The sequence below is a fragment of the Bicyclus anynana genome, chromosome 7 (assembly GCF_947172395.1).
Source record: "Bicyclus anynana chromosome 7, ilBicAnyn1.1, whole genome shotgun sequence".
Lineage (NCBI taxonomy): Eukaryota > Metazoa > Arthropoda > Insecta > Lepidoptera > Nymphalidae > Bicyclus > Bicyclus anynana.
The window spans coordinates 11150592-11178149 of record NC_069089.1 but is presented as its reverse complement, the minus strand read 5'-3'; the positions used below and the strand labels follow the sequence as shown (position 1 = coordinate 11178149).

Here is a 27558-nt window from a genome sequence, read left to right as displayed (position 1 = left end):
TTGATTGAAAGAGTAAAAAACATGGTTCAGTTCGCATGCACGACGTGGAACAGTCGAGTGACTAGTGTCGAAACATGCGCGTGATATATTTGTTAAGCACGTTGCGTTAACGAAAGTGCAATGTGCACCGCCCAGCGTAACGGTTGAGGGCTACTTATTCGTGAGTATTAAATAATATTGACACTTGACATAGATAAATAGGTAATAGGTATATTATATACAGTTGTGTATACTTTACACATCTATTAAATCATTGTATACTGTATAGTCTGAATTACATCAATCAATCATCATTTGCAATTCTCATCGGATCAAGATTTTCAAAGTTGTCTTACTAAATTACTGGGCACACCATCATGCTGCTCATTTTTAATGACAATACATACATAAAAATTAAATCTGCGTTCAACAAATTATTTTAAACCACTAGAGAGCCTACGTAACCATAATAAACTGATATTTTGGCGGCGCTTTTATTGAAAATTTTCTATTACAAAGCGACGAAATCATGCTAAAATTTGTTAGCTAAAATTTTGATAATAACTATTTCAAACTTTTTGAGAGGCGAAAATATGATGACGTGCAATTAATTAAGTAGTTTTTAATATTAACAACAATTTAAATAAATTTACAACGGTAGTTAAAGCATTTCGTGATTATAATGTAAAGTTCATTTTAATTATTATCCTCTTGGAAATTACTATCGTCACATAATAGCATAATACACAATTACCGTGCGGAAAACAAAGCGCTAATTGTTGTTTTTGTTTTTCATTTATTCATTAAAATTACATTTCCATTTAAATATTTAACGCATATTATAAATAAAATTTCAATACTTAATTATTACAATGGAACCCATTTATTTTTAATCCATAATATTATTTATAATTTTTAATTTACAATTTTATTTTTAATTCATAAAATTTATTAATTACGTAAATAAATAATAAATAGCAACTGTTTCTACTTTTTGAAAGAAAAGTATATTTATTTATGTATAAAACTAAATACGTACATTTATTACAACTTATAAATTGAGGTTAAACAATTGAAACGCGTTGAAGTCTTTTGTATGACAATAAATTGATGACACGTTAACACTGTCAATAAAATGTAAACTGTATGTAAATAAAGTGTTAGTTTGTTTAATTAATTGATATAATTATAAAATGTGATAAACAAATTAATAGTAGAGCATTATTTATGATACAATAATAAAAACTACTTAATTGTCCTCTCTCACTCTTTTACCTCAACTGAACTCAAATAATTTTATTTCATTGAACAAAGAAAAGTTGTAAGAGGTAGAACATACGGGTATAAACGATGTTAACAGCGCCGGACCGAGGTAAATTTTAGAATGGAGCGAGATCCAATTATGGCGCCTTTCCTGTTTGCTGCTAACATTATATACTAGGGGCGTTTGAAAAGTTCGTAGCCTAATTTATATCAGAATGTCATACATTTTTAACCGACTTCAAAAAAGGAGGAGGTTTCTCAATTCGACCGTTCGATTTCGATTCGATTCAAGCCGTTTAAATCATAAAGATTTTAACTGGATTTCCAGATACTTCTTTCAGATACGGCTTTAATTAACACAGCACTAACTTGGTACCGCCTTCAAACTGATCAGAAGGTAGCACATGTGATGTTATGTTTCGCTTTTAATTTAATGGAAACTTTTTTATGATTTTAAGGTCGGTTGTTCTTTTTGATTATTTTTTTTTTAATTACCTTTATGTTAAAGATACATTATTCAATGTATAGCTATATTAATAGAATAAAATTGTATGCATTCATTTGCATTCGTTACGTTCCCCACGCGATCCCTTCAAACAAATCGTGACTAGGTACTCGTATTTTTTAACATGAAAAAAAATCGAGTATCTTAATTTTAATAATAAACTTAATCACTGCAATAAAGAACTTGAAGAAGAAAGGTTTAGCAAAAAAAAACATTTATGAAGTCATGTTAAGAACTGAAAGTGAATTAGGGCCTTCGTATATATCGTGAACTTTATTCGGCCTTTGGCCGGTGTAGAATAAAGTTCGCGGCCGAAGACCGCGCGTTTTTTGCGCTTGGGTAAAATGCCCAGCCATAGCCACAGTCGAAAGCCCTATTACAAACCGCCGGCCGAAGGCCGGAGTACAATAAAATTCGCGGCCGAAGGCCGCGCGTTTTTTGCGCTTAGGTAAAATGCCCAGCCATAGCCACAGTCGAAAGTCCTATTACAAATCCCCGGCCGAAGGCCGGTCCGATCTTAATGAAACAGCCTTTATGTTGCCCTGGACTATGCTTAATCTATTGGTGAAAACCGCATCAAAATCCGTTCAGTAGAACCAGAGAATAGCGCGAATATACAGACAGAAGGACAGACAGACAGACAAGAAAATTAATGGGGAAAAATGCCCCTAGGGGGCGCCGAAATGGTAAAGACAAGATCGAAAAGAAATTTATTTCTTTTCGATCTATGCTTTTTTACAAACGTGTGAAACGTTTGTTTAAAGCATAGCAGAAATTCATCAGTGTAATTTAGAATTCTTACCTTACCACCATATTCATATGATCTAGTCTCGTCTCCACCACTTTTATCTATTTCCGGAGCTAGAAAAAGCACTTATCGAGTTCAAAATTTTTATGAAAGTGGTCTATGCATTTAAAGAAAAAAAAATAGCTGGTATGTATAATGGTATAATGTTTCCAGGCCAACAAAATAAGTGTATTGAGCTCTAAATAAAGTTGAAAAATAAATTAACTAAAAAATTATAGCTTTGTAGTTTCCTGGTTTACTTAGGCTAGGAACTTACGGAACGCGAAGATTTTGACCATACTCAGACCAATTGAAAATAAGGCACAATACCGTCTCTCGATCACGTAGTGCCCGGGTGCAATCACCCTAGCGCCCCCTAGTACCTACAGAACCCGCGCGGCGAGTGGCGCTTTTGCGCCCCTGAGATCGCGGCACCCGGGTGTAACGCACCCCATGCACTACAGGTAAAGACACTAGCTCACGTAGCGCCCGGGTGCAATCATCACCCTAGCGCCCCCTAGTACCTATAGAACCCGCGCGGCGAGTGGCGCTTGGGCGCCCCTGAGATCGCGACATCCGGGTGTAACGCACCCCCTGCACTATAGGTAAAGACTCTCTAGCGCCCTCTATTACCTGTATATACCCGGGTTAAAATCAACGCACTCCCTGCACCATAGGTAAAGAAAGACGCCTCTATTAGAAGTAAATTCGCGCACGTCGCGTTCATCTCTTCGCTTTAAATATAGACGATCGAAAAAATTAAAAAATTCTTTTCTTTTCTTGATCGCCGATCATTTCGGCGCCCCCTAGGATTTGGCGCCTGGAGCGACCGCTCCGTTCGCCGTATGGACGGTCCGGCCCTGGATGTTAATAATAGTCCGCAGACACGTAGTCTTGCCATTTTACGGCAAGAATTTTTAATAGTATTTTTTATTGTTTTTAAATCGACATTGTTGAAAATTAAAAAAAAAATGTAAACAAAAAACCGTTTTATAACTCGAGTGTGATTTTTGGATTCGTTAGTTTTTATCACTGTTCAACACGATACTAAAGACACTACACATCGAGGGATAGAGACGAATTCAAAACACACTATCGACAGTGACGTGCAATTCATAAATCCAAAAATGTACTGCCTACTTTAGGACTGATGACGAACCCGAATTGGAAAAAGCAGGATTTTCCATTTTGTACAAAACAAGTATATATACATTACTTCGTAGATGGCCGTGAATTCATCCGCCCTTAGACCTCCTTAATTCGGACCTTAAATCGCAAAACCCGTTCTAAGTGGACATCTACTATCTATAAACTATCCTCCTGTTCATCTTTGTACCACAAGCGATTTTAGATATTTCGTGACATTTCGCTTTTATAGATAAAAAGATTACTTACTCTATTCAAAAACTATCTGCAGGCTATTGACATGACTGTCGAGGTATAAAACCATCGTTACAGAATAGTGCTACAGCTGATGTATATACGTATATATGTATAGTATAGAGAAGTAACAACATTTTGGCCTTGGTCCCGAACTTTCAAACGTCTCACCGCAGTCAAGGGGGCAATCGGAGGTCGTCGTGAGATGCGCCGCCAACTAGTGAAAGTCTCACGCCCATGCATCACGGTTTCGTTATGCCGTAGTCAAATATCACACCTATTAAGGTGCCTAATACACGTCAGTGTAGTGACGAAACGCATAAAATCTGAAGTGTTTTAAGGTCATCCGTATGTCGATATATTATAGACTATACCCGTTCCTGTAAGAAAAATATTGCCTATAAAATTCACAAATAACGTGGTATTATTTTAATAGTAAAAGACTTTGGAAAATCGGTTTACATAGATCCATAGATTACTTCCTACGACACTACAAACTTTACCTCTGTATATTATTAGTATAGACAAGCGGACACCCCCAAATCGCGTGAAATATTGTTTTTGGAACAAAAAATAAAACCATATACTTTACTCTAAGGTCCAATTAGTCTCTATACCAAAATTTATGAAAATCAGTTCATTAGTAAAAAAGTAATAGACAGGCGGACATTTCTATTTAAAATATTAGTATGGATTAACTGTTGCTTTATCGTACACTTATTGTAAACAAAACTAACAATTATTATTTGTTATCTATTATTATATACCTACTTCCACAAATTATTCCAAATTAATTGCGTAGACGTTCTGTCGTTTTATAAGTCATAATTTTTATAAAATAGGCGGTAAAATATGTTTCTTTAGACGGAACGAGCTGATGGTCCATCTGATGTTATGTAGAAACCATAAAAGAGTAAAAACTAAACGACGTATCACGTGAAGATAATTAGACAAAAAAAACATACGCTTCGAAATGTGAACCTTCTTTTTTTGGAAGACTGTTAAAAAGTCAAACAATTACGGCGTTAGCGAAAATATCGCTATCTCTTACATTTCTTTGAGACGAAATTCTAGGCCGCCAATTTTGCCTATTTATCTTCACGAGATTTTTCTTCGGTCACACTCGCATGTTAGCACCACTAGTGTACTAGGAAATCTAGGAACACGTCTTACAATGCGCTGACCTGTGGCCTTTAACCCAAGTCATAGGTAGTTAAACCTGTAATTTCACCGGCAACCATACACTTCTTACCAGTACATAACAATGCTGCAAGGTGGCTAAAATTATCATACTTAATAGTAATTATACTACTGCCTTTCGAGCTATATAATATTAATATAATATGTATAAGCCCTAATACTACAATTGATTAGTAATACATTAGTAATTACAACTACTACTACTAATACACTAGTAAGTACTACAAGCAAAAAAAATCAAAATTAACTTATTTCAATAAGCTTAGTTTAATTTTGATACATTATGTCATGACTTAATAGTGGTAATTGTAGTCGAAAACTTAAAATTAAAGTTACGAGTACCTATTATACCAGAATTACAATTTTTCACAATCAAAAATTCATCTATTCATCCAATCATAATAGTTTAACGCTGATACCTTGGACGTTATCGGATCTAATATAATAATAATTTAGCTAAGAACCATTTCGATCACGTTATCTTTCAAATGTAAAAACTGCATCATAATCGGTCCATTCGTCTAGGAGTTTAGGAGTTTCTATATGCTACCTTACCTTACTAAAAACTTACCTACTTAGGTAAGTTTTTAGCAAAAAACAACGTACGTATTTATAACAAGTCAGGTTACAATTTTAACATGGATTAAGTTACATTAAAATACACCGAATTCATGCAAGAGAAATAACACCGAGATACAAGTAGAAAGTTCAATATAAATAAATCTTACAGAAAAAACGACAGAAACGGACATTGTAAAGAACTTAAAAGAAACGAGATCTCCCATTGATAACATTAATATAAATAATCCGACGATGTTGGTACAATTACTACCTACATAGACATGTTAGCTTTCAAATGTATAAACTGCATCATAATCGGTTCACTCGTCTAGGAGTTTTGTTATATGCTATAGTTAAATTTTTAGCAAAATACAGCAGGTTATCATGATAACATGGATTAGGTACCTATACATTAAAATACAACGTATTCATGCAAGAGAAATAACACCGACATACAAGTAGAAAGTTCAATATAAATAAATCTTACTGAAAAAACGACAAAAACGGACATTGTAAAGAACTTGAAAGAAACGAGATCTCCCATTGATAACATTAATACGAAATAATCCGACGATGTTGGTGCAATTCTCACACCAATTAATAGAATAAAGAAAGTTGGTAAGAACATGTATACATGACGTACATTTACATAGCATGCAGTCACGACGGACGCGGTATGCGGCTATTAAAAACAATAAAGCCCACTCTCACATTGAATTAATCGCTAAATTAACTTTAATCCCATACATTATGTCTAGCAAAACTGTTGTAATATGTCTGATGATTCTGAACAATTGAGTAAAACCACATATATTACATATCCATGGTGTAGTTATTCTAAATGCGGAAGTAGCTAGTTTGTTTGTTTGTTTGTGACGCTTTCACAACCACTCAACCAATCATCTTGAGCATTACAAGTTCTATAAGATACCTACATACAAGAATACAGGTTATTTCATCCAGGAAATGCTATATAAGTATTTCTATTATCCGTTGAAATTAAGATAATTTTTATATTAATTAAATTTATTAAATTACGAGTGGTTTCATTAGTCAGGAAATAGATGAGCCCTGGGACAAGTCAAAGGGAAAGTTAATTGAATTTCCGAAACACTCACTAGGTATACCAGCGCGGAGTTGGGTACTTGGTATAGTGAGCAAATAGTAAAGTATTAGTTAGTAGTATAGTCGTTCCTAACACCGATCTTAATATAGTTTTTAACCCCCGACGCAAAAAGAGGGGTGTTATAAGTTTGACGTCTCTGTCTGTCTGTGGCACCATAGCGTTTTGTATGAAAGGTGACATTTTCGCGAGTGTTCTTAGACATGTTTGATGAAAATAGATTGAGCCGTTAAAAGTTGTGGGGGGTGAAATTAGGGAAAAATTACTGAATATCAGTAAAAAGACTAGAGTGGGGTCTCAAATGAAAGCGCACTGAAAAGAATATTGATGACTTGATTGAGAGTGCAATTAATAATTCCATGACCTTCGGGGGATTTTCAAAATTTCCAATTTTTTGTTATGAAATCCATAAGAAAAGATAAGAAATTGACTTTGCAAAACCACCTAATTGACACTGAATTGCAACCAATAAAGAAGTCTATTTATTATCATTTATACATTTCGTGCCTTTTCTGATCAGAAAACTAGTGCATATTACTTCCTATGAGAGATGATGCACAGAATCTAGCCTAATCACATTAGGCGAAAATTGTGTAAATGTGTGTTTCTTCCAAATTTGCGCTGGGGCTACTGAAGCGACTTGCCTGAAATTTGGAATAGAAATAGATGTCACTCTAGCTTAACTCATAGGCTACTTTTGCTGGTAACTTGTTTGCTGTTGGGAAGCTTCGGCCGTGGTTAGTTACCACTTTACCGACAAAGACGTACCGCCAAACGATTTAGCATTCCGATACTATATTGTGTAGAAACCGGTGTAGGGGTTGTTTAGGGATTGTGTAGGGGTGTGGATTTTCATCCTCCTCCTAAAAAAGGTAGCCCGTTTCCATCTTATATTGCATCATCACTTACCATCAGGTGAGCGATAAGGGCTAACTTGTAAAGAATAAAAAAATAAATAAAATCAACCCGGAAAAATTCATAGTTCTCGCGGGATGTGTGAAAAACTAAATTCCACGCGGCTGAAGTCTCGGGTGTTGGCTAGTATTAAATACATGGTGATAGTGCTGATGATGTTGTAGTAACTATTCTGCAAAAATGGTACGCAATAAGTGTGTTCATAGCAATTGGATACATTTTTGGCCAATGTCAAAGCTATTATCTCGATACAAGTAGATTAGGTAATGCAGTGGTTAGAATACGTAACATTTTATTGTTTCCGCTCGCTGTATCTGTATCATACATTTGTACGTGAGTCGTGTATTATAATATATAGGTACTCGTAAGAACGCACATTAACGCAACAGTCGCAAGAAGAACAACTCAGACCAAATCAAAATTTTACGGTGTTAAGCGTAATGGAATATTTTTGTTCATTCTACAGAACTTCGCGATATCTTTTCGTCCGATGTTCCTCAGTGCCTGAAGACAAAAGTCTTCGAACATTGCGTGTTGCCAGCGAGACTTGGTTGCTAACTATAGCCTCATAAGAAGGCTCAGAGTCATTAGCGGGCGATGGAACGAGCTATGCTAGGAGTATCTTTGCGTGATCGAATCAGAAATGAGGATATCCGCATAACAACCGAAGTTCCCGACAAAGCTCAACGTGTCACGAAGCTGAAGTGGCAATGGGCGGGGCACATAGTTCGAAGAACCGATGGACGTTGGGGTCCCAAGGTGCTGGAATGGCGACCCCGCACTAGAAAGCGTAGTGTTGGTCGACCTCCACCAGGTGAACTGACGACATCAAGAGAGTCGTAGGGGTTCGCTGGATGCAGGCAGCTCAGGATCGTGATGTTTGGAAGTCCCTGCAAAGGGCCTATGTCCTGCAGTGGACGTCCATCGGCTGATATGATGATGATGATGATCATGTAGAGTCTATAAGGACGATAGAGAATAGTTAGTACATTCAACAAACAATTTGAGTAGTAGTTATGTGTGAGAGATCACTGGTGCAAACACTACCATCGTGCATATATCTGCCACCAACTGAGCATCTTCGAAGTTTTGGTCAAAAAGTACATAATTGCTGGTGTAGATAGTAAGCTAAAAGAGACTTAAAACCTACATCTATAGACTATACTAATATGATCAAACACGCTGGCGCATTACCCCTCTGGATAGCATGGCTAATCCTCTGGACCAAAATAAGCATACATTTTGGGTCATCTGACTCATGGATCAATTTATTAGACGCCGTATTAACAAAATTTTTTGATTGTACCGTTTATAAAATGCTTAAAAAGCAAATTTAAAATATTACATATATAATTTTAGATATACTCATATGTTTTAAAAATGTTTAGATGTCGAGGAAGTTTAATTTTCAATTTTAAACGTTTTACATAATATAGTAATTAGTAGATAGTAACACATTATTAAACATGAGATTAAGTAAGGAATTTTAACTTTGTACTTATAAAACTGCCACTGGTGAAAGATCACCGGAGCCAACAAACCATGTCAAGTCCGCTTACATAATTGACATTATTAAAGCAGGCTTGGCTTGGTAGCTATTTAGGGTTTAGCTTACCTGTATTAGTACATACTTCTTATAAAAAGGCAGTGTAAAACACAAGGGAATAAAAAGAGAATTCTTCGTGTGTACCTACTCGTAAAGTAATGCATACACTAAGGGCTGTTTTCTTAGTGCTTATTAAACGAGGATTTCCCCAATTTGGTTAATTTTTCTTACAAGTGCGTACCCTGATCGACAAACTTTGGCACGCCACTGTATAAAATGAAATGAAGGCAGTAAGAAAAGGAATGTAATTTTATACTCTTACCTAATTTATTTAAAACTAGTAGACGCCTCGCGGTTTCACTCGTGTGGTTCCCGTTTCCGTAGGAATAGGGGAATAAAATATTTTTTTAAAGAATTTTTCAAATCGGACCAGAAATAATGAAGGGTATAGATTTCTCACAAAAGGAAAGAAAATAATCGCTTACAATAAATATAACGATGATGTAACCTATGTAGGATGTTTCCTACTTTTACTAATTTTTCCTTTGCACATAAGGGCCCCCTGCAGTCCGGGGGCCCCGTATCATTGATACGGCTGGTATCAATATGGTGGTAGCTACGCCCCTGTCATCAATGTAACATTCCATTAAATTTAATATTACTTTAATTACTGAAATTTCAACGGGAACGAGTATACAAACCCAAAAAGAATACAAGCGAAGTAATAAAAAAACATACTGCGTTTTTACCCTTCTTGGAGTCGGGCAAAAAGTGAACTAAAAAAAAAAAAAGTGAACTCAAAAGACGGAAAGAGAAGAAACTGGATTATAGAATGCAATCGGAGGCATAATATTATATTTCACGTAAGTAAATGCATAAGTTAATGCGACATGCCATAATTATATACATATTAAGCGCCTACTTGCAATTGAATTTAACTGCGATTATATTCAATTGCCAGTAAGCTGGATATTTTTCCCCTTCCGTCCGTGAAATCGCATGAAAATCTGTTTAATATCAAAGTTAATTAGATCGTGATGCGTTTTTCGTGTTATTTTACTCACTTTTTAACCGATTTAAAAAAATTTCTTCTCAATTCGATGCGCATGTTTTTTTTTCAAATGTCCTCACAACTTTGTCATTTATTAACCAAATTTGAAAATTCTTTTTTTGTTTGAAGATACTTCCAGATTAATCCCATTTAGTTTTCATAAAAATCGGTTTAGTAATTTTGTGTTAAAATCTAAATAACTGAAATACGTCTTTAAAGTCGGTTCCATTTTTATGTTAAAAAGATTATAGTAACCACCGAAATTTTATCAAATCCCTTCGGTTTTCCGATTACATTATAAACATATATTTTATTTCTGAATTTTGTTTTTTTTTTTTATTTTCTATCAGTTAGCCCTTGACTACAATCTCACATGCAATCTAAGATGGAGGCGGGCTAACTTGTTAGGAGTAGGATGAAATCCACACTCCTTTCGGTTTCTACACGACATCGTACCGGAACGCTAAATTGCTTAGCGGTACGTCTTTAGAGTGGTAACTAGCCACGGCCGAAGCCTCCCACCAGCCTGACCTGGATCAATTACGAAAACCTCAACCAGCCCAGCCGGGGATCGAACCCAGGACCTCGTGTAAATCCACCGCGCATAGCACTGGGCCACGAAGGCCGTCAAAAAAATACAACAGTTAGATGAAATAAATTACCTGTACCATGTACAATTCCTGCTATTAATGACACCCTACTCTCGGGCTATTCTCAATGGTTAGCGAGGCATGAAATGAAACCAATTTAAACTTATTACGGGTCACTAACTTTGACCAATATGTCTGTTGAAACATGTAGTAGTTAGTATATAGATTATTTATAGATAGGTATAACAGTAATAGCATTTACAATTCTATTAGTTACTAGCTGACGCCGCGCAATTTCGCCCGCGTCGTTCCAGTTCCCGTAGGAATACTGAGATAAATAGCCTATAGCCTTCCTCGATAAATGGGCTATCTAACACTGAATTTTTTTTCAAATCGGACCAGTAGTTCCTGAGATTAGTGCGTTCAAGCAAACAAACTCTTGAGCTTTATAATATTAGTATAGATTAGCCTATATTACCAGCTTATTTGAATGGTCCATTATTATACATATAGGACTGGGGCGTGCATAAGGTTGTCGATCAGGATATACCTACACTAGTAATAAAATTAAGCAAGCTAGAAAAATCTGTATTTAATAAGCACTAAGACAACTCTTAGGGTATGCAGTACTTTGATGCATGTATGAAGTGCACGCCACTGGGAAGATGTGCAGCTCAGACTCATCACGCCGCTTCAATGTAGGTTGGCGGATATAAGCAGTGGCGTGCACTTCATAGATGCATAAACGCAATGCATACCCGGAGGATTCATTATCATTACGTACCTGTATTGGAGGAGGAATTTACCATTTTGAACAATTTGTACCAATAATGCTTACCCTAGTTAAAAACCTTGTGCACGCCACTGGATATAAGGTGATATCTTGTACATAATTATGTTTTCTGTGGTGATATCTAGTGTTATAAGTACTCTGACACGATAGCTATCTTACATTAATGATGGCTAATGACTGAATGCTAATATTATAATTATACATTGTATAATAATATAGCATCAATTGTAAATTATAATACATATTTTTTTCTTTTAAAAGAGCAACTGTTAAACTGTAAAGCAACTGTTCGGATGGCAGAACCAGCCATCCGAACCGGTGGTAGAGCTTTTATAAATAGTCAACCTTGACGTTTCAAAAGTGCTTGTAAACTAAGCCTACATGAAATAAATGAATTTGAAAATTGCATCACTAACTTCCCAACTTCGGGCAAGTGTTGAAAATTTCTTGGATTAAATAAAAGCACAATATTTCAGCCTGACAGGACTCGAACCCAAATCCGAAACCAAGCCACATTAGCTAACCACTGAAACAACGAGAACATAAAGACTTACGAGTCCCTTGATGTATTTTTTTGCCTACTACGAGTAAAAAATAAGTCTATATTCACAAAGCGACGGTTGTCCTTCATACTCGTAAAAGATCACACTTGAATTTTTTTAAAAGGACATTTATGTTTTCATATAAATTATTGTTGAGCACGCAGCTGCTTGTTAATTATCACGTAAAAATATTTAGATAAGAAATGCGGCAATATAAAAAAATATATTAACTTTCTCCAATATAAACAGAAAGTTATGTTTAATTTTAAGTAGGTACATACGTGAGGTACTTATGAGTATACTATGGATCAGATTCAGAAATACGCCATAAAGCAAAACGCTTATGAGCACAATCAGCTAGGCAATTTTGGTATGTCTGAAACAATTATTGATTTGGACGACGATTTGTGAGGAAAACAAATGGGAAAGTTAAATACCTGAGGCCGTTATCATAACTTGATGCTTACTTATGGTATTTGAAGATCGAAATCTTATCGAAGTTCTGCAGTCATTTCATAGCTCTTACGTAAGTTTATAGTGCAAAATGTACACAATTTTTTTTTCTTTCGGCATAAGCCGTAAGACGGTCACTACATGTACCATCCTATTCTACCTACCCATCATGTAGGTAGCAGCCTTATGTATTTAAATTATAGCACCATCTCCGGATTCTCCGGGAAACTTAGGTGGGATCTCTGCTTAGAGGGACCGATGAGGTTCGTGAGCTAAGTGTATCAATGATCAGTGTTATCGTAGTTGAATCTAACATCCGAAGAACACAAAAAAACAGAGATCAAAGATCTCAGATTTCATCACAGATATCAGAAGTTGATAAAGTCGTAAAGGCCGTCTTTAGGGCGTGTATTACTTTGAGAGGCGTTGTAGTCGAAATTACTCTCAGGGTAAGTTTCCACCCATTGTATAGCTATAGACGAACTATTATTATAATTTATTTATAGCATTAACATTGATAAAATAGAATATTGGTCATATTAGTAAAGTGCAAAAAAGTTTGATTCCCTATCTCCATAAAACTGAAAATATGCTGTCAATTAGATTATATGTTTTGCATTTTCCAGCTTATTCTAGGCTAATTGGTCCTTGGACGACTCTGGTCTTAATGAATTCTCAAGAAGTACTTAGTAATCGTACTCGTGGCAAGGCCACCTTGTACACAAAGCAAAGCGACTTTCACAATAACCATAGCACCTACAGATTCGTTGTTGACAAAACCTATTCCAGCAATAATGTCATTGCATCAACAACACGTGCTTACAAAGAAGAGTTTCTCAATTAGATGCGTGTCACGTTTAACTTCGAGGGAAATCTAAATGTGTCGGTCTACCTCTAGTTGTTGTAAAATATTCTTTCAGTGAGTGAGCTAGTATTTATTTTTAATGAGAAAGAATACAATAAGGAAATTAAGCTAACTTATCATAACTATACAAATAATGCCCACGTGGAATGGTAGCAAGAATACTGACTGCATTTCCGCGCTGGACAACCAGGACAACCTTTGCGCAAAAAATGAGTCAGTCTTTTTGTCACCAGTCGAGGCATCTGATTTTTGTTGTTACAAAGTTGGAGTTTATATTACGCGTAGAGTCAAGTGTTAGGGTGCATAGGAAAAAAATGCAGTTTTGTTTTGAGGAAAACAAATTTGAACTCTAACTTTTTAAACTTTTAACTCTAATCGAGCGTTGAAGCAAGGGTCATTCCCTCGCGTTTTATCAAATTATAGAAAACATATTCTAAATCCCCACAAAATACTAAAAGGCCGTTTTAGTACTTAACACAGATGTTTTATATTTAAGTAACAAACGCAGACTACTGGTGGAGTGTTAGAAATGTGATTTTACTACAATTCGTTGTTCCTACTTGTTCAGTCACAGATTAAAGACAGTTAGGTAACAGAGAAATCGTCATCTTCATTCATCATTATTAGCCGATGGACGTCCACTGCTGGACATCTCCTCGCCTCTTCCAAACAACACGGTTATACTAACTATGGTCCATACTTCCAATTTGAGGTTATGAAAACTCGTGATACCTCTAATAGGTGCAGATGATTATTATTTATTTCTCTGTTCATCTGGTAAAGTAACGAAAATTTGTTACTATCGTTGGTTCGTTTGTCCATAATCGCGAAATTTTATCGGAAATTCGGTGACATTAGTGTAGGTAAGCTTGTATGACGGAGACCGCGTAAACCAAGTCCTATCGTACTACTTAGAAGGGTAAGGGAATACATAGAGCGGGAGTGCTTACATTATCTTCTCAAGATATGATTTTCTGTTTGGCTAATTTATGGTCAAGAGGACATTAGATATTAGTAATCTGATTGATACTTTCCGCAACGTTATTTCAGTGTGTGGCCCTGGTGAGCTCCTAAACGATTGAAAAACATTTGACCTCAACAAATAACCCTGACATAATTTCTGAACATTTAAATTTAAAGGCTATGTAATTCATATTTTTTTTAATTCAGTGATATAAAACATTGTTAAAGAATAATATTCTATAATATAATTTGTATAACTGATGAAATCTATTCTTCTTTGTTATACCTACTAACCCACAGTTAAAAGACACAAACAACTTTGGTTCTAATAGCGATCCTAAATTAGAAAGGTTTTTAGATCTTAATAAAACTATTTTAAGCCTAAGATATACCAAAATTAGGCTACTAACCACGATTTATCAAAGCAGACATCTCTAGAAAATTAGAAATTCTTGAATGATATTGAACGTTTAAATTCTGTAACGGTGAACCATATTAAATATAAAATGTTGTATTTAACGTCGACTTTAGATCAATTGCCAATTAAGTATATGTTAGCAACGTTAATTTAAATTTTAAATTGGTTATTAAAACTCGGCCAAGTGCTTGTCGGGCCACGCGCATTGTAGGGTTCCGCAATTGCAAGGTACCGATTAATGCTAACCACTTACCACCCAATAAGTCCACGTGCCTGCAGCGCTAACGGCAGGATATACGATAAAACTGATCAATTTTAAAATAGTCCTTCTCCAAGTACCTACAGGGGCGTAGCTACCGCCGTATCAGCCGTATCAATGGTACGGGGCCCCCGGACTACAGGGGGCCCTTACGTGTAAAAGCAGAAATTGGTAAAATGTATCCACAATCTTTTTTTCCAGTTCAAGCGTGCGCCCAAAAGTTGGAAACATTCTATATAGGTTAAGTCACTATCATGTTTATTTTAAGCAAACATTTTTGTTTCTTTTGTGAGAAATCTTTACCCTTTATTTGGATACAGTGCCCCTCCAAGGCACGCTACGCTACTGAGTACCTTCCTATTTTTTTTACTACGGAATGTCTTTTTTGGTTTAAGCATCCCTAAAAACGATCTCTATACTTGCTGTAACTACCTTATACCTACTTATGTCCAAATGTACCTATATGTAGGAATCGAATCTTTATCAGAAAGTGCCAAATAATCTTTCTTCAACTTCAAGTGGCCTCAATCTTGAGACGCCTTTCGCTTGATTTGAATTTCAATATTCAAAGTAAAGTAAGATAAGTGCCTTCTGCTTACACCGTTTGACAAAACGAAAGATCTATGAGGTCAACACAGAGCAACAGAGTAACATTTACTACGGAACGATATACTTATCACATTTAATGTACACAAATAATCTTTGAAAAATTTCACGTTTTCAAGAAATTTCAGTTGTTTACGTATTGGTAAATAAGAAACGCTACTATTAATTGGACACCGCCTTCTAAACGATAAGAAAAAGCACACATTATCTACGATACAATTTTTTTCTTTTTAGTGGAGTATAAAAAGAAAAAAAAAGTATCGTAGATAATGTGTGCTTCTACTAATCGTTTAGAAGGCGGTGTCCAATTAATAGTAGCGTTTATAGTAGAACCGCATAAATAATTAATCATAGCTGTTATAATTGATACAACTATTAATATACAACTCTACCAATATATATTTCAGCTATTGGCATAGTATGCGAATCAAGCATATTACTCGTATGTGTTTTTGAAGTCGAATATTTTTTTTTTAGTTTAATATTACGTAAACTCAAATCCAAGTTCTTGTTATTTCAAGCATCACCTCTGACCTATCTTTTAAGCAGAAAATTATTTATTTTGTTCGAAGGTAGCTTGCCTTTATCTATTAACCATTTAGCAGCAAAAACGAAAAATTACTCAAGCACCACATAGTTTATAAGACAATGTCGACAGCTCGACACTTTCTGTAACACCAACAATGCTAGCACAAAAATTTTGTCCGGAACATTGTTGCAATCGTAAAAACGGTAACAATAGCGGCAAATGTCGGCCGCGGCAATATTACTGTCACTTGGGAATGTTGATCAATGACTATTGGATACACATAAATTAGTATTGTTAAGAATCCGTTACAGTCGCTTTCATTAAATCGGTAAATGAGCTCCGTTGACCGAGAACAGCAATATTGTCAAATAGCAGACGCCCCTCGATTTGCTGTTGCCGTTAGACTGTGGGGATGAAATATAGCCTACGACACTCACAAATAACGTGTATTTCTATTGGTAAAAGAATTTTCAAAATCGCTTCAGTAGATCCAAAGATTACTCCCATTACCCAGAATTAAGAATAGAATGCCACGAACTTTACCTCTTTTTAATATTACTAGCGGACGCCCGCGACTTCGTCCGCGTGAAACTCGATGTAAACTTTTAACCCCTATCCTACCTCTACCCTACTCCTACTCCTACCATATACCTACCCAACCCCTACCCTACCCCTACCTTACCCCTACCCTACCCTACCTCTACCCTACCTCTACCCCACCCCTACCCTACCCCTACCCTACCCCTACCGTACCCCTACCCTTCCCCTACCAACGGACGATTCGAATAACAATTAGGAGTATAAAAAATAGATGTTGGCCTATTCTCATAGATACCGGATAAGCACAAAAAATTCATCAAAATCGGTCAAGCCGTTTCGGAGGAGTATGGCAACGAAAACTGTGACACGAGAATTTTATATATTAGAAGTATAGAAAATGTTGATTGTTGCCTCCTGTCTAGTTCATTTCGGAGACAGAAAATTAATTAAAAATTAAGTTGTCCAAAAACAATTTTGTTGAGCAGTTAAAACTCTATCGAATGAATATACACATCGTCAAACAGGTAACAAATCGTTGTATTTTACAACGTACAAGAAAATTATAAAAACTCTACGAACATTCTTTACAACGTTAATACAAAGTATAGAAGTATAAAGTATAGATTAGGCGTCTACTACCTTCCTACTATGTTTTTCATTTATGGAAACGTATTTATCAAGACCTAACTCACTTGTTTTCTTTACGTTACTTGATTTGTTATCTAAAAGCAATGTTTGAGATTTTAAAATGGTAGTTAGGTATAGTGTATATTTTAAAAGGCTATCTACCGTAAACCTAACTGTCACAATAAAATTCACAGGAAAAGCTAGATTAGAAACTATCTTAGTTTTCTACCAAGTTTAGATCTAAATTTAAAAAATATATATATAGTTCTGTTATAAAAAAGACTTTCTTTTGTCGATATACAGTACTAGGTATAATTAAGTGAATTAAACGTTCACCTACACTAAAATGAATACATGTAAATGGTAATTGTTGCAGACGTCCGTGAATGCCGCGCCGCATGGATGGCGAGGCACGCCTGGCGGTCGCTCGCCCTCCTGTTGGCGGGTACCACCCTTGTTCTAGCTAAATGTACGTACATTTAATATTTAATCGCCTTAAGTACTTCTTCAATAAAACAGTCTTCAAACTTTGGGTAATTCATAAAGCAGATATGAATTACCCAAAGTTGTAGTAATCGCAAAATCAATTAATATTTTCAGATTTTCTTTTTTGATAAATTAAGCAGCAAAACACACAATGATGTGGGCACGCGAAGTAAAAGATGTAACAGAGGTTGGTCTATAATAAAATAATATTGTTGACGGTAAAATTAATAAAAGTTTAAAGAATATCTTGGCCCGTGGTCCGATATACTCGTAGACCTTATGTACGCGACGCAGTGGTCTCCATCAGTATCCAAACAATAAAATGGTCTCGTAGAACCGCGATAGCCCATTGAATATGACCTCTGCCTTCGATTCGAAGGACATAGGACGTAGATTCGAATCCGGTCCGGGGCATACACCTCCAACTTTTCACGTAAAGGAACTTTTCACCTGAGAATTTTCTTAACTCTCTAGGTGTGTGTGAAGTTTGTCAATCCGCATTGGCCTAACCCCTCTTATTCTGAGAGGAGAGTCGTGCTCAACAGTGAGCCGAATATCAGTTGTTAATGATGATGACTCAGGGCTCGTGTCCCTTGGATCTGTGAAAAATCAAACTTCTAAGTGACGTAAAAAAAATATATATACGTAAGTTTTTGCCACAAAAAACTTATAGCCATTTCGACATTCTCAAGAGAATCAAAATTCATGGGGTATGTACTTTCCGAACAATGTCATCGTACGAAGTTTTATAATATGAATACCTAGGTAAAGCCTAGAGTCGCATTTTCAATGCGGAATGTGTGCTTAGATAAAAAAGTTGAATTCTATTGAAGTGCCACTGTATGTCGCGAACAGTTGTTAGGTTTCCCACCATACAAGACGATGGGAACGGCCTCCTTTCGTTCAATGGGCCAGTGAGATACTGCCCTACACACATCAAGGCCAGGCAAAAAGTAGTGACAGCGCACACCCGGAGACGCATAATTCAGGTTAGGTTCTTTGTGCTTTGTCTCCTCTACGCTCTATGAATTTTAAACTAGTTGTTAGCTGACGAGTCTCTGTTTATGCGCCCTCTTTTATGTTGAAATATACTTACTAATAGGTCGGCACTTCTGTAATTGTTATTTTAAAGAGCACCCTATACAACTTAGATACGTGTATAATTCTTTGATAATACTACCAGGGTAATGATAATGATGATAATAATCTTCATATTTTATTATCCTACATGTCAGTGGCTTCCTTTGAAACGGAATACAATAGATATACCTACCTACCAAGTTTCTGCATAGGTATATTCCTTAATATCTAGCAAATTTTAAATCCTATTCTCGTTCAAACTTACAACAATCAATAGTAAGAGGCATTGACTGGTAAATATATCATTTATTTTTGGCTGAAATCATATTCGATAAAAGGCACGCATAAACAGATAATATACGATACATACAGCATATTATAATAAAGATCCACAATAGAGGCCTCTTTGCATAGGAGAAAGGTGCTTAAATCTACCACACTGGCAGCTGCTACAATGCAGGCTGACGAACTTATCAGCTTAGAGTGATCATTTTTGATTCTATAACGATCAACCAACGACATGCTTTTCGAAGTACGGGTTGTAACACCACCAATTTAATAACTCCGGGCTGAGAATTTTGAGAATTTCTTGGAAAAAACAAATCCTCTATATTTTACAACTGAAAGTGAAGCCCCTTAGGAACCACGACTAGCCACTGTCATTATAACTACGTAAATTACGAGCTGCTCAAAACTGAACAGAATATTGCGAGAGATAGGTAACGACTTCAATTGACACTTTTAATTCAACACAATGATAATTTTATATATCATTGGTTCAACATTAAAATAAGACGGTCCCTATTGAAGCAGAAACATGGCAAAGTGATTTTGTGCCATGAAAACGCTAGTCCTGTTGCATTACTAGGAAGAAGCTAACTGAAAACTTCACAATGGGGATGTTCTACCCCACCCGCAACATTAACCGGACATCTCTCTTTCCAATAAAATGCATATTCCAGCATATGGGCTAGCGAAGCAGTTCCCCCATTCATGTGAAGATGCAAAAATGGGTTGATTCGTAGAAACCCTCATATGATGAATAGGTTTCTTGACCTGATTCGTATTCCGGTCGAAAAATGAAAGACATTGACACTTTAGTGGTCTACAATACTTTTAGTTAAGAAAAAGGTTATAATACCTTAGCTTTCAATTAAAGCATTAGTTTTATCAAAAAACAGCGGGAAGTTATTCAAGGTCCATAAATATAAATAATATCCAAAGAAATAGCTTTATTTATTTACTAGCGGACGCCCGCGACTTCGTCCGCTTAAATTTCGATGTCAACTTTACTACTACCCCTACCCTACCCTACCCCTACCCTACCACTACCCCAACCCTACCCAACCCCTACATCTACCCTACCCCTACCCTACCCCTACCCCCACCCTACCCCTACCCTACCCCAAACCTACTCCTACCCTACCCCTACCTTACCTACACGCTACCCCCATCCTACCACTACCCCCATCCTACCCCTACCCGACCCGTACCCTATTTCTTTCCTACCCCTATCTCACGCCTATCCTACCCCTACCCTACCACTTCCCTATCCTACCCGTACCTCTACCCTACCACTACCCTACCTCTACCCCTACCCTACCACTACCCTAAACCCGGCCCTAAACCTACCCTACCCCTACACTACCCCTACGCTACCCTACCCGTACCCTACCCTACCTTATAACTTCTCTATCTTATTCCTACCCTTAGCAAAATCGGTCCAGTCCTTCGAGAGTGGTGGTATGACCAAGAGAAATAGAGACTTCTATGCTAATAATATAAAGAGGTAAAGTTCGTGTGGTTGTAGGAGGTAATCTCTGGATCTACTGGACCGATTTGGAAAATTGTTTTACCAATAGAAAGCTACGTTATTTGCGAGTGTCATGAAAGCGCTGGGCGTCATATAGCGGAATTTCTGCGTCTTTTAGAAATTTTGTATTATCTCTGAAACTATTTAAGTAATTAACATACTGTAAAAAGCAAATCTTATCTCCATAATATCCTTGTGATTATTAAATAATTTATTTTAATAAGGATTAAAGTTTAGTTGTATAAATAATGACGTAAACCTAAGTATATAAAATTAATAATTTTTAAAACACAAAAGGTACTATATCTGCTAATATATAGAAGATAGATATATGGTGTCGCGAACTTTTTTGTAGAACTTTTAAAGATACATAAAGTCTCCATACATTAATTTAAATTTTACACAATAGTTAAGGCAGCGCATGCGAATAAGTCTGTTTAAGAGGATTTTCAGTCCGACCTGTATGACAAAAACTGTGATAACTCGGCTAATATATATGATACCAATATAAAGTATAGGCTATAGCACTCCCCGATAATGTAGCATTCTACTGGTGAAAGAATTTTTAAAATCGGACCAGTAGTTCCGAAGATTACCCCATTTAAAAAATGTGACAAACTTACAAACTTACAAACTTTACCTCTTTATAATATTAGTATAGATATAGATTTATTTTTTTTAAGAATATTTGCCATATCTTTTAAATATGACCAATATTCTCATTTCCCTCCAACTAGTCGGGAAAGACTGTATTAGGAGTGGGTACGACAATAGACCAACGAGGCGGGGTTCGAAACACCCCTCCCTCCCTCAACCTCTCGTTGATGAGTCCGAGCGCTCTTACCGTTGAGCTATTGAGGCTCTGTATAGCTATTAGTATACTATCTAAGTTAGTTATTGTTTTATGAAGCACAATCACAAAGCAGCACCTATTTTACTTTGGCCAAAATTTAATAATTATTTATCCATTGTCCCATATAGTCTTGTATTGGTCTTCTAGATGCAGAACTAGAGTCATGGCGGGGCAACGGAAGACCAGTGACGGACGCCCAGGAGGCTGAAGACGAGAGACATGATGCAGAGATGCTCGCCGCTGTTCGGGCCTCCTTGCACCAGTGGGAGATCAAGAAATCGCGCACAAGGTAACAGCATTATTACCAGTGCCGGATAAAAGTAATTCGATGCCACAACAATTCTTCCCCTACTGGGCCAAGTTCAAAGAATTAATTTTTGAAAAATATTTACCTACCGTAAGTAGAATACGAGAAAGACGAGAATTTAAAACGCGCAGATTTTAAAATAGTGATGATGACAGTTTTTTAAATTGTATATAAATTAGGAGTATACTAATAGTAAAGCAATTTTGTAAAGTACAGAGCTTTTCGGAGCTACGTTTCGGAGCTACAGGGATTTAAAGGATCAGATTTACGGCGCTGCCGCGGATCCCTGAAAAAAGCCCTATACAAATAGGTACGATTTAATGACGTCGTATTGATCGTCGTCATTAAATCGTCGTGTTGATCGTTAGATTTGTATGGGCGGTCAAACAAAATTACTATTATAATATCATTGTTATTTGTGCGTTCATGTTTATAGTTCATGTATTGAAAATGTCAAATGAAAGAAAGCTTAAACTGTATGAATTTTCCTCTTATTACGATAAAAGATTTCTAATAGATTTTGAAATTTTATAATCTTATTTATTTTGCAAATATCCAGTCAATCTTTGCTTTTCATGTATAATTTTTTTTTTTTTTTTTTAATTTATTTTGTACCAATATTAGTAACACACAAAAGTAAAAAGAACTACAGTATACAAGGAAACACTTATCTCTATAAGAGATCTCGATCTATAAATTAGTTAACACTGACCTTATTTACCCGAATGTATCATAAAAATCAATATATTCAAACCCAGTCATCATCCCTATTGCTTTAACTTTCGTATGCTTTTCATATATTTTTTATCTTAGTCATCTCTGATTCGTGTGTAAACGGGAGGCTCTGAGGAATTTCTTAAATATATGCTAATCCGGGAGCAGGACTTATTATTGCAGTCGCTGCGGTACTGTAGCTAATGGTCACTGCACTAACCACCGACCGTCTTGACCAAATGATTGTCAAAAAACAAGTTCTGTGGTCAAGACAATCTGCTAATCTGTGCGAATTTATGCGTTCAGTGGCGTGCACAGGGCTCTTAACTAGGGTAGGCATTGTACGTACAAAATTGTACAAAGCGCAAAATACGTCCGCAAAATGCGTGGGTACGACAACAGACCAAAAGGTGAGAATCAAACCTAAGACTTACCTAATTCATGATAAATTTGAGTCCGACCCTTTAACCGCTAATGAATCTTCATGTTAAGTAGGTACGTGAATTGTTTCCTATGAGCATCTTTCTAGGTCTAGCCATAATTACCTAATGTTGAGTCTACAGACTTATAATACCTGAGCCGTTCATCTATTCGTATTGCGTACACGGAAAACTAGCACAAAGTGTCTAATTGCTGTACCTTATTCTTAATTAGATTGCATCTTATTAAACGACTTCCTTATAAAAGGTTGTATGTGTTAGGCTCGATTTTGTTATGTTTTGGACCGATTTCAAAAATATTTTATTATGATGACTAAAATAATCTTGTTTACCTACTTTTGCAAATCATACGACCTACTTATCAGCTTTATAGTGATGTCTTTACAGATACTATCGTGACTAAAACAAATTAATTCAAATGTACAAATTACAGACATACTTATTTGTGTTAAATCATGTTAACGGCTGTTAAATTTAATTGTTACTAATATTTCCTTAAAAAACCACGTTTTAAACAACAAAGCGAATCATATTATCACCACTTTCACCAGTGGTGCGTACTTTCTAAGTTCTTAACAAAATTACTTTGCCAATGAAGCGCGATTAAACGTTTATTAGTATCCAGTGGCGAGCACAAAATGGTTAACTAGGGAAGGCACTATACGTAAACTACTAATCTTAAACTTACTAATCTACTATATACAATACTATACAATACCTTTGGACTTGTATCTCACTCAAATTCACCAACAAAATTTTCTGTCGTTTTTTTAGTGGTAACGAGGTAAACTCATACAATATTTTAACACCATTAAATATATCCTTTTTTATTTGTATGCTATACTTATACAACATATTACTAACGTTGCCAGGCATCCGGATAAAGCCGGACATAGTTGGGCTTTTTGATTGCGTGTCCGGCCAAAAAAAACGGCTTTTGCTTTTAGAACTAAAATACTGAAACTGGTTTGATTTTATTTATATTTAATTAGAATTTAGCAATATTTATAATAATACTCAAAAAGCTTATTATGCATAATTTTTTTTTATACTATACCGACAGAGACACAAATTCCTCAATGAGTGTGTCCGGCCTTTTCAAATTTCACCCTAATGTCCGACCAAACTGACAAGCCTGTCCGGCTATTGATCTTGGCGACCTGGCAACCCACAACTATAAATTTAAATTTACTTGTAAATTTAACTCAATGAAACATTGATTCTATAGATGCAGTAGGTTAGATCGTGGTTATATACTTTTGACAGAGGGGTAACGTCTAGCGAGGCAGGTCCTATAGTAATTGGTCTAAGGTTCTTAGGGTAAGCAATGCATTTTGACATCTCACATCTATGAAATGCACGCCACTATTAGTCCTTAGTAGGTACCTATGTACAATACTGTAGGCACCTACTTACCTTCCTTCTTAATTTCGTTTTTTTATTCACTAACAGGACCAAGAGATCACAAGGGAGTGTTTGCTATGGCGACTTTGGGTGTTTTGACGACACGGGCCCGTTCGCATACTTGGAGACTTTGCCGAGTTCACCGCAGGAAGTCGGAACTAATTTCCTCCTATACTCTACAACCAGCAGGTACCTATACTTATCAATAATTATGCTATCTAAATATTTCGGATCAGAAATTGGTCGCTAGCCGAACACCTAAAGCAAAAAACGACATTGTGGATGTCGGTGCTCTCTTACGTAGCTATCTAATAGGTAGGTATTAGATGCATTACAAAGCAACAAGGACCACTACTTGTGGCGACATCGACCTGGTTAACTGAAGAAACAAACCATATTAACTTTTATAATAGGAATAGTGATAGAAGATAGAAAGAAAGAAGAGCAGTGCATGTCCTATTGTCAGTACTAGTTACAGCAGCAAACAATTATATTACGGGCCAAATATTGTATTAGGAGTTGACATAGGAGGGCAAGCCTGTTCTTGCTATTTGCGTGTTTCTTGGGCAGCCTTCTTGACTTCCGAAAAGTTATTTATTCGTCATTCTTGTCCATTTCTCCCCTTTCTGGTACAGCACCAAAGAACAAGCTGCTAATACTTTACTCTTGTTATTCTGTGAGAATCAACGCTTTCACTAATCTCCTTTGTGTTCCACGCTTCCCGGAGGCAGAGTGACACATGGAACGGTGAAATATGTACTCGTCGAGTGCATGAGTCCTTTCCTGTTTCCTTGAAACGTTCCAGGTGTATACCGAATCTAGATTTTTTGCTCTATCTATCTAGGAGTTATCGAAGTTAAGAATAAATAACCACCAAGCTTTTTGAAATGTCTGTCAGAGGGGACCAGCCGCTGGTAGCAGTGTCAGCCAGTAACATCTCCGCCGCGTGGCACTGGGCGGCGCGCGCCTTCGACACGGCGCGCCCCACGCGCGTTATCGTGCACGGCTTCGGCTCCAACTGCGACAACGTGTGGGTGTACGAGATGCGCTCCGCACTGATGGCGGTGGTGAGTTGTAGAAGTACAAGGTGTCGTTCTTTATCAACCCTCACGGCTGAGCTCGAGTCTCCTCTTAGAATGAGAGAAGTTGGTCCAATAGTCCACCACGCTGGCCCAATGGCGATTGGCAGACTTCACACACGCAGAGAGTAAAGGAAATTCTCTGGTATGCAGGTTTCCTCACGATGTTTTCCTTCACCGTAGATAAGGTAGGCAAGGTGTATCGTGCATTATATAGTTGCTTAAACAGTTCATGATCGGTGCTATGCAGCTTTTTATAACTATTAGACTTGGGTATAAGTATGTATGCGTCAATCTTCGAGGCCGCTCTGATACTGAAACGCAAAACGCAAAAAACTTCGCAGCAATCATCCCCGGTGGATTGTTTTCGTTTACTGCGCAATCATACGCCTCATGTTCAAAGTGGATTCGAAGTTTGGCGCTGCCTACTCTACCTACCTACTAGATTATATAACAGAAAAGTTTGTTTGATTCAAACATTTTTTTCACTCCACTAAAATAAGTAGGTCATTTCTGTTCTTATCCTATTTAAAACTTCAATGCCTTTAACATATCTATTTTTATAGGAAGAATGCAACGTAATCTGTGTGGACTGGGAAGGTGGGGCGTCCATGCCGAATTACCTCCGCGCCGCAGCCAATACTAGGCTGGTCGGAAAACAGCTCGCTATGTTGTTAGAAGGTGAGCTAATTTGATTATAAGATAAGGTACCTACAGTATAACTAGACTCGATTATCCGGTGAAATCAAATTGATGACGAGAAAGAACTCCGAGGAGTTTATTTAACCAATATCTACTAGCTTCTAGGCGTCATAGTGGAACGCCAAATCTTTGAACTTTGCAATAAAGCTTTTGGCTTTGCCTGTAAAATGACGAACTACCACGGTCGAAATTATTCACCAGACCAAACCTGAGTTATTTTAGAACATAAATATTTGACCCGACAAGTTAATCGATATAGAATTCCATATTTCTCTTCCTTGGGAAGAATTTCTAGACTAGGATTCTATTTGTTCCCTAACTACCACGTCTAACTATTTACAGGTTTAGGTCAACACATTGATATGAAATTCGAAGATGTTCATCTGATCGGATTCAGTCTCGGAGCTCACGTGGCTGGGTTTGCTGGCTCCGAATTGAAAAATATAAGTCGAATTACAGGTACATTATTGAAATAACTTTTCACATAATTTACATACTAAGCAGAATTTACTACCTCATCCTAATACGAGTGGCTAGGAATAGTAATTCGGAGCCGTTACTGGTTTCATTCTTTGCACGAGATTTTCGTTTAATTAGAGGGTAAAGGACAAATGGTGTTTATAACTCATGACTATTATAATTTTTAGAAATAAAATCTAGTCTAAAAAATTGAGTTCTGAAAGAATAATGTCACACTCTGCATCTCATTATACATACCTACCTTAAAATACATCTTGAAGAAATTGCTATGACGTAAAACTATAAAATAAGTTGCATTTTTTTGCCACAAAAGTATTTAGATTTAAAATAGTTACTTAAGTTAAATAACATCAAATAAAATAGAAAACCTCAGTCAACTAGTTCCGTACTTTCAGGGGTTTCCTATAACCTTTATTGTTAATGTCGTTGACTGCAGTACTTTTCTAACAATGATGTCCTAACTTTCACAGGTTTGGATCCAGCCGGTCCGCTCTTCGAGTTTCAAGACCCAAGAGCTCGGCTGGACCGTTCGGACGCCAAGTTCGTAGACGTCATTCACTCGAACGGAGAGACCTTGATACTGGGCGGGCTGGGCGCCGCCCAGCCGCTGGGGCACGTCGACTTCTACCCTAACGGAGGTCGCGTCCAACACGGCTGCTCTAATTTGTTAGTAATTACACCAAATTATACAACTGTTTTTAGTTA

At 36.6% G+C, this 27558-nt stretch overlaps 1 protein-coding gene across 3 annotated transcripts in view; it reads left to right on the top strand.

Moving 5' to 3' along the window:
- The window catches only part of LOC112055790 (uncharacterized), a 37310-nt gene that overhangs the window by 3893 nt on the left and 5859 nt on the right, over nt 1–27558 (top strand). For 2 of the 3 annotated variants that reach the window (XM_024096005.2, XM_024095998.2), the window contains exons 2-8: nt 17872–17964; nt 21875–22016; nt 24641–24781; nt 25491–25659; nt 26238–26352; nt 26716–26832; nt 27324–27519. In XM_024096005.2, the coding sequence (XP_023951773.1) occupies nt 17898–17964; nt 21875–22016; nt 24641–24781; nt 25491–25659; nt 26238–26352; nt 26716–26832; nt 27324–27519 (947 nt within the window). In that variant the 5' untranslated portion in view covers nt 17872–17897. Of the gene's footprint in view, nt 1–136; nt 161–17871; nt 17965–21874; nt 22017–24640; nt 24782–25490; nt 25660–26237; nt 26353–26715; nt 26833–27323; nt 27520–27558 lie in introns of those variants that run through there. The other variant, XM_052882383.1, reaches the window with a different exon arrangement.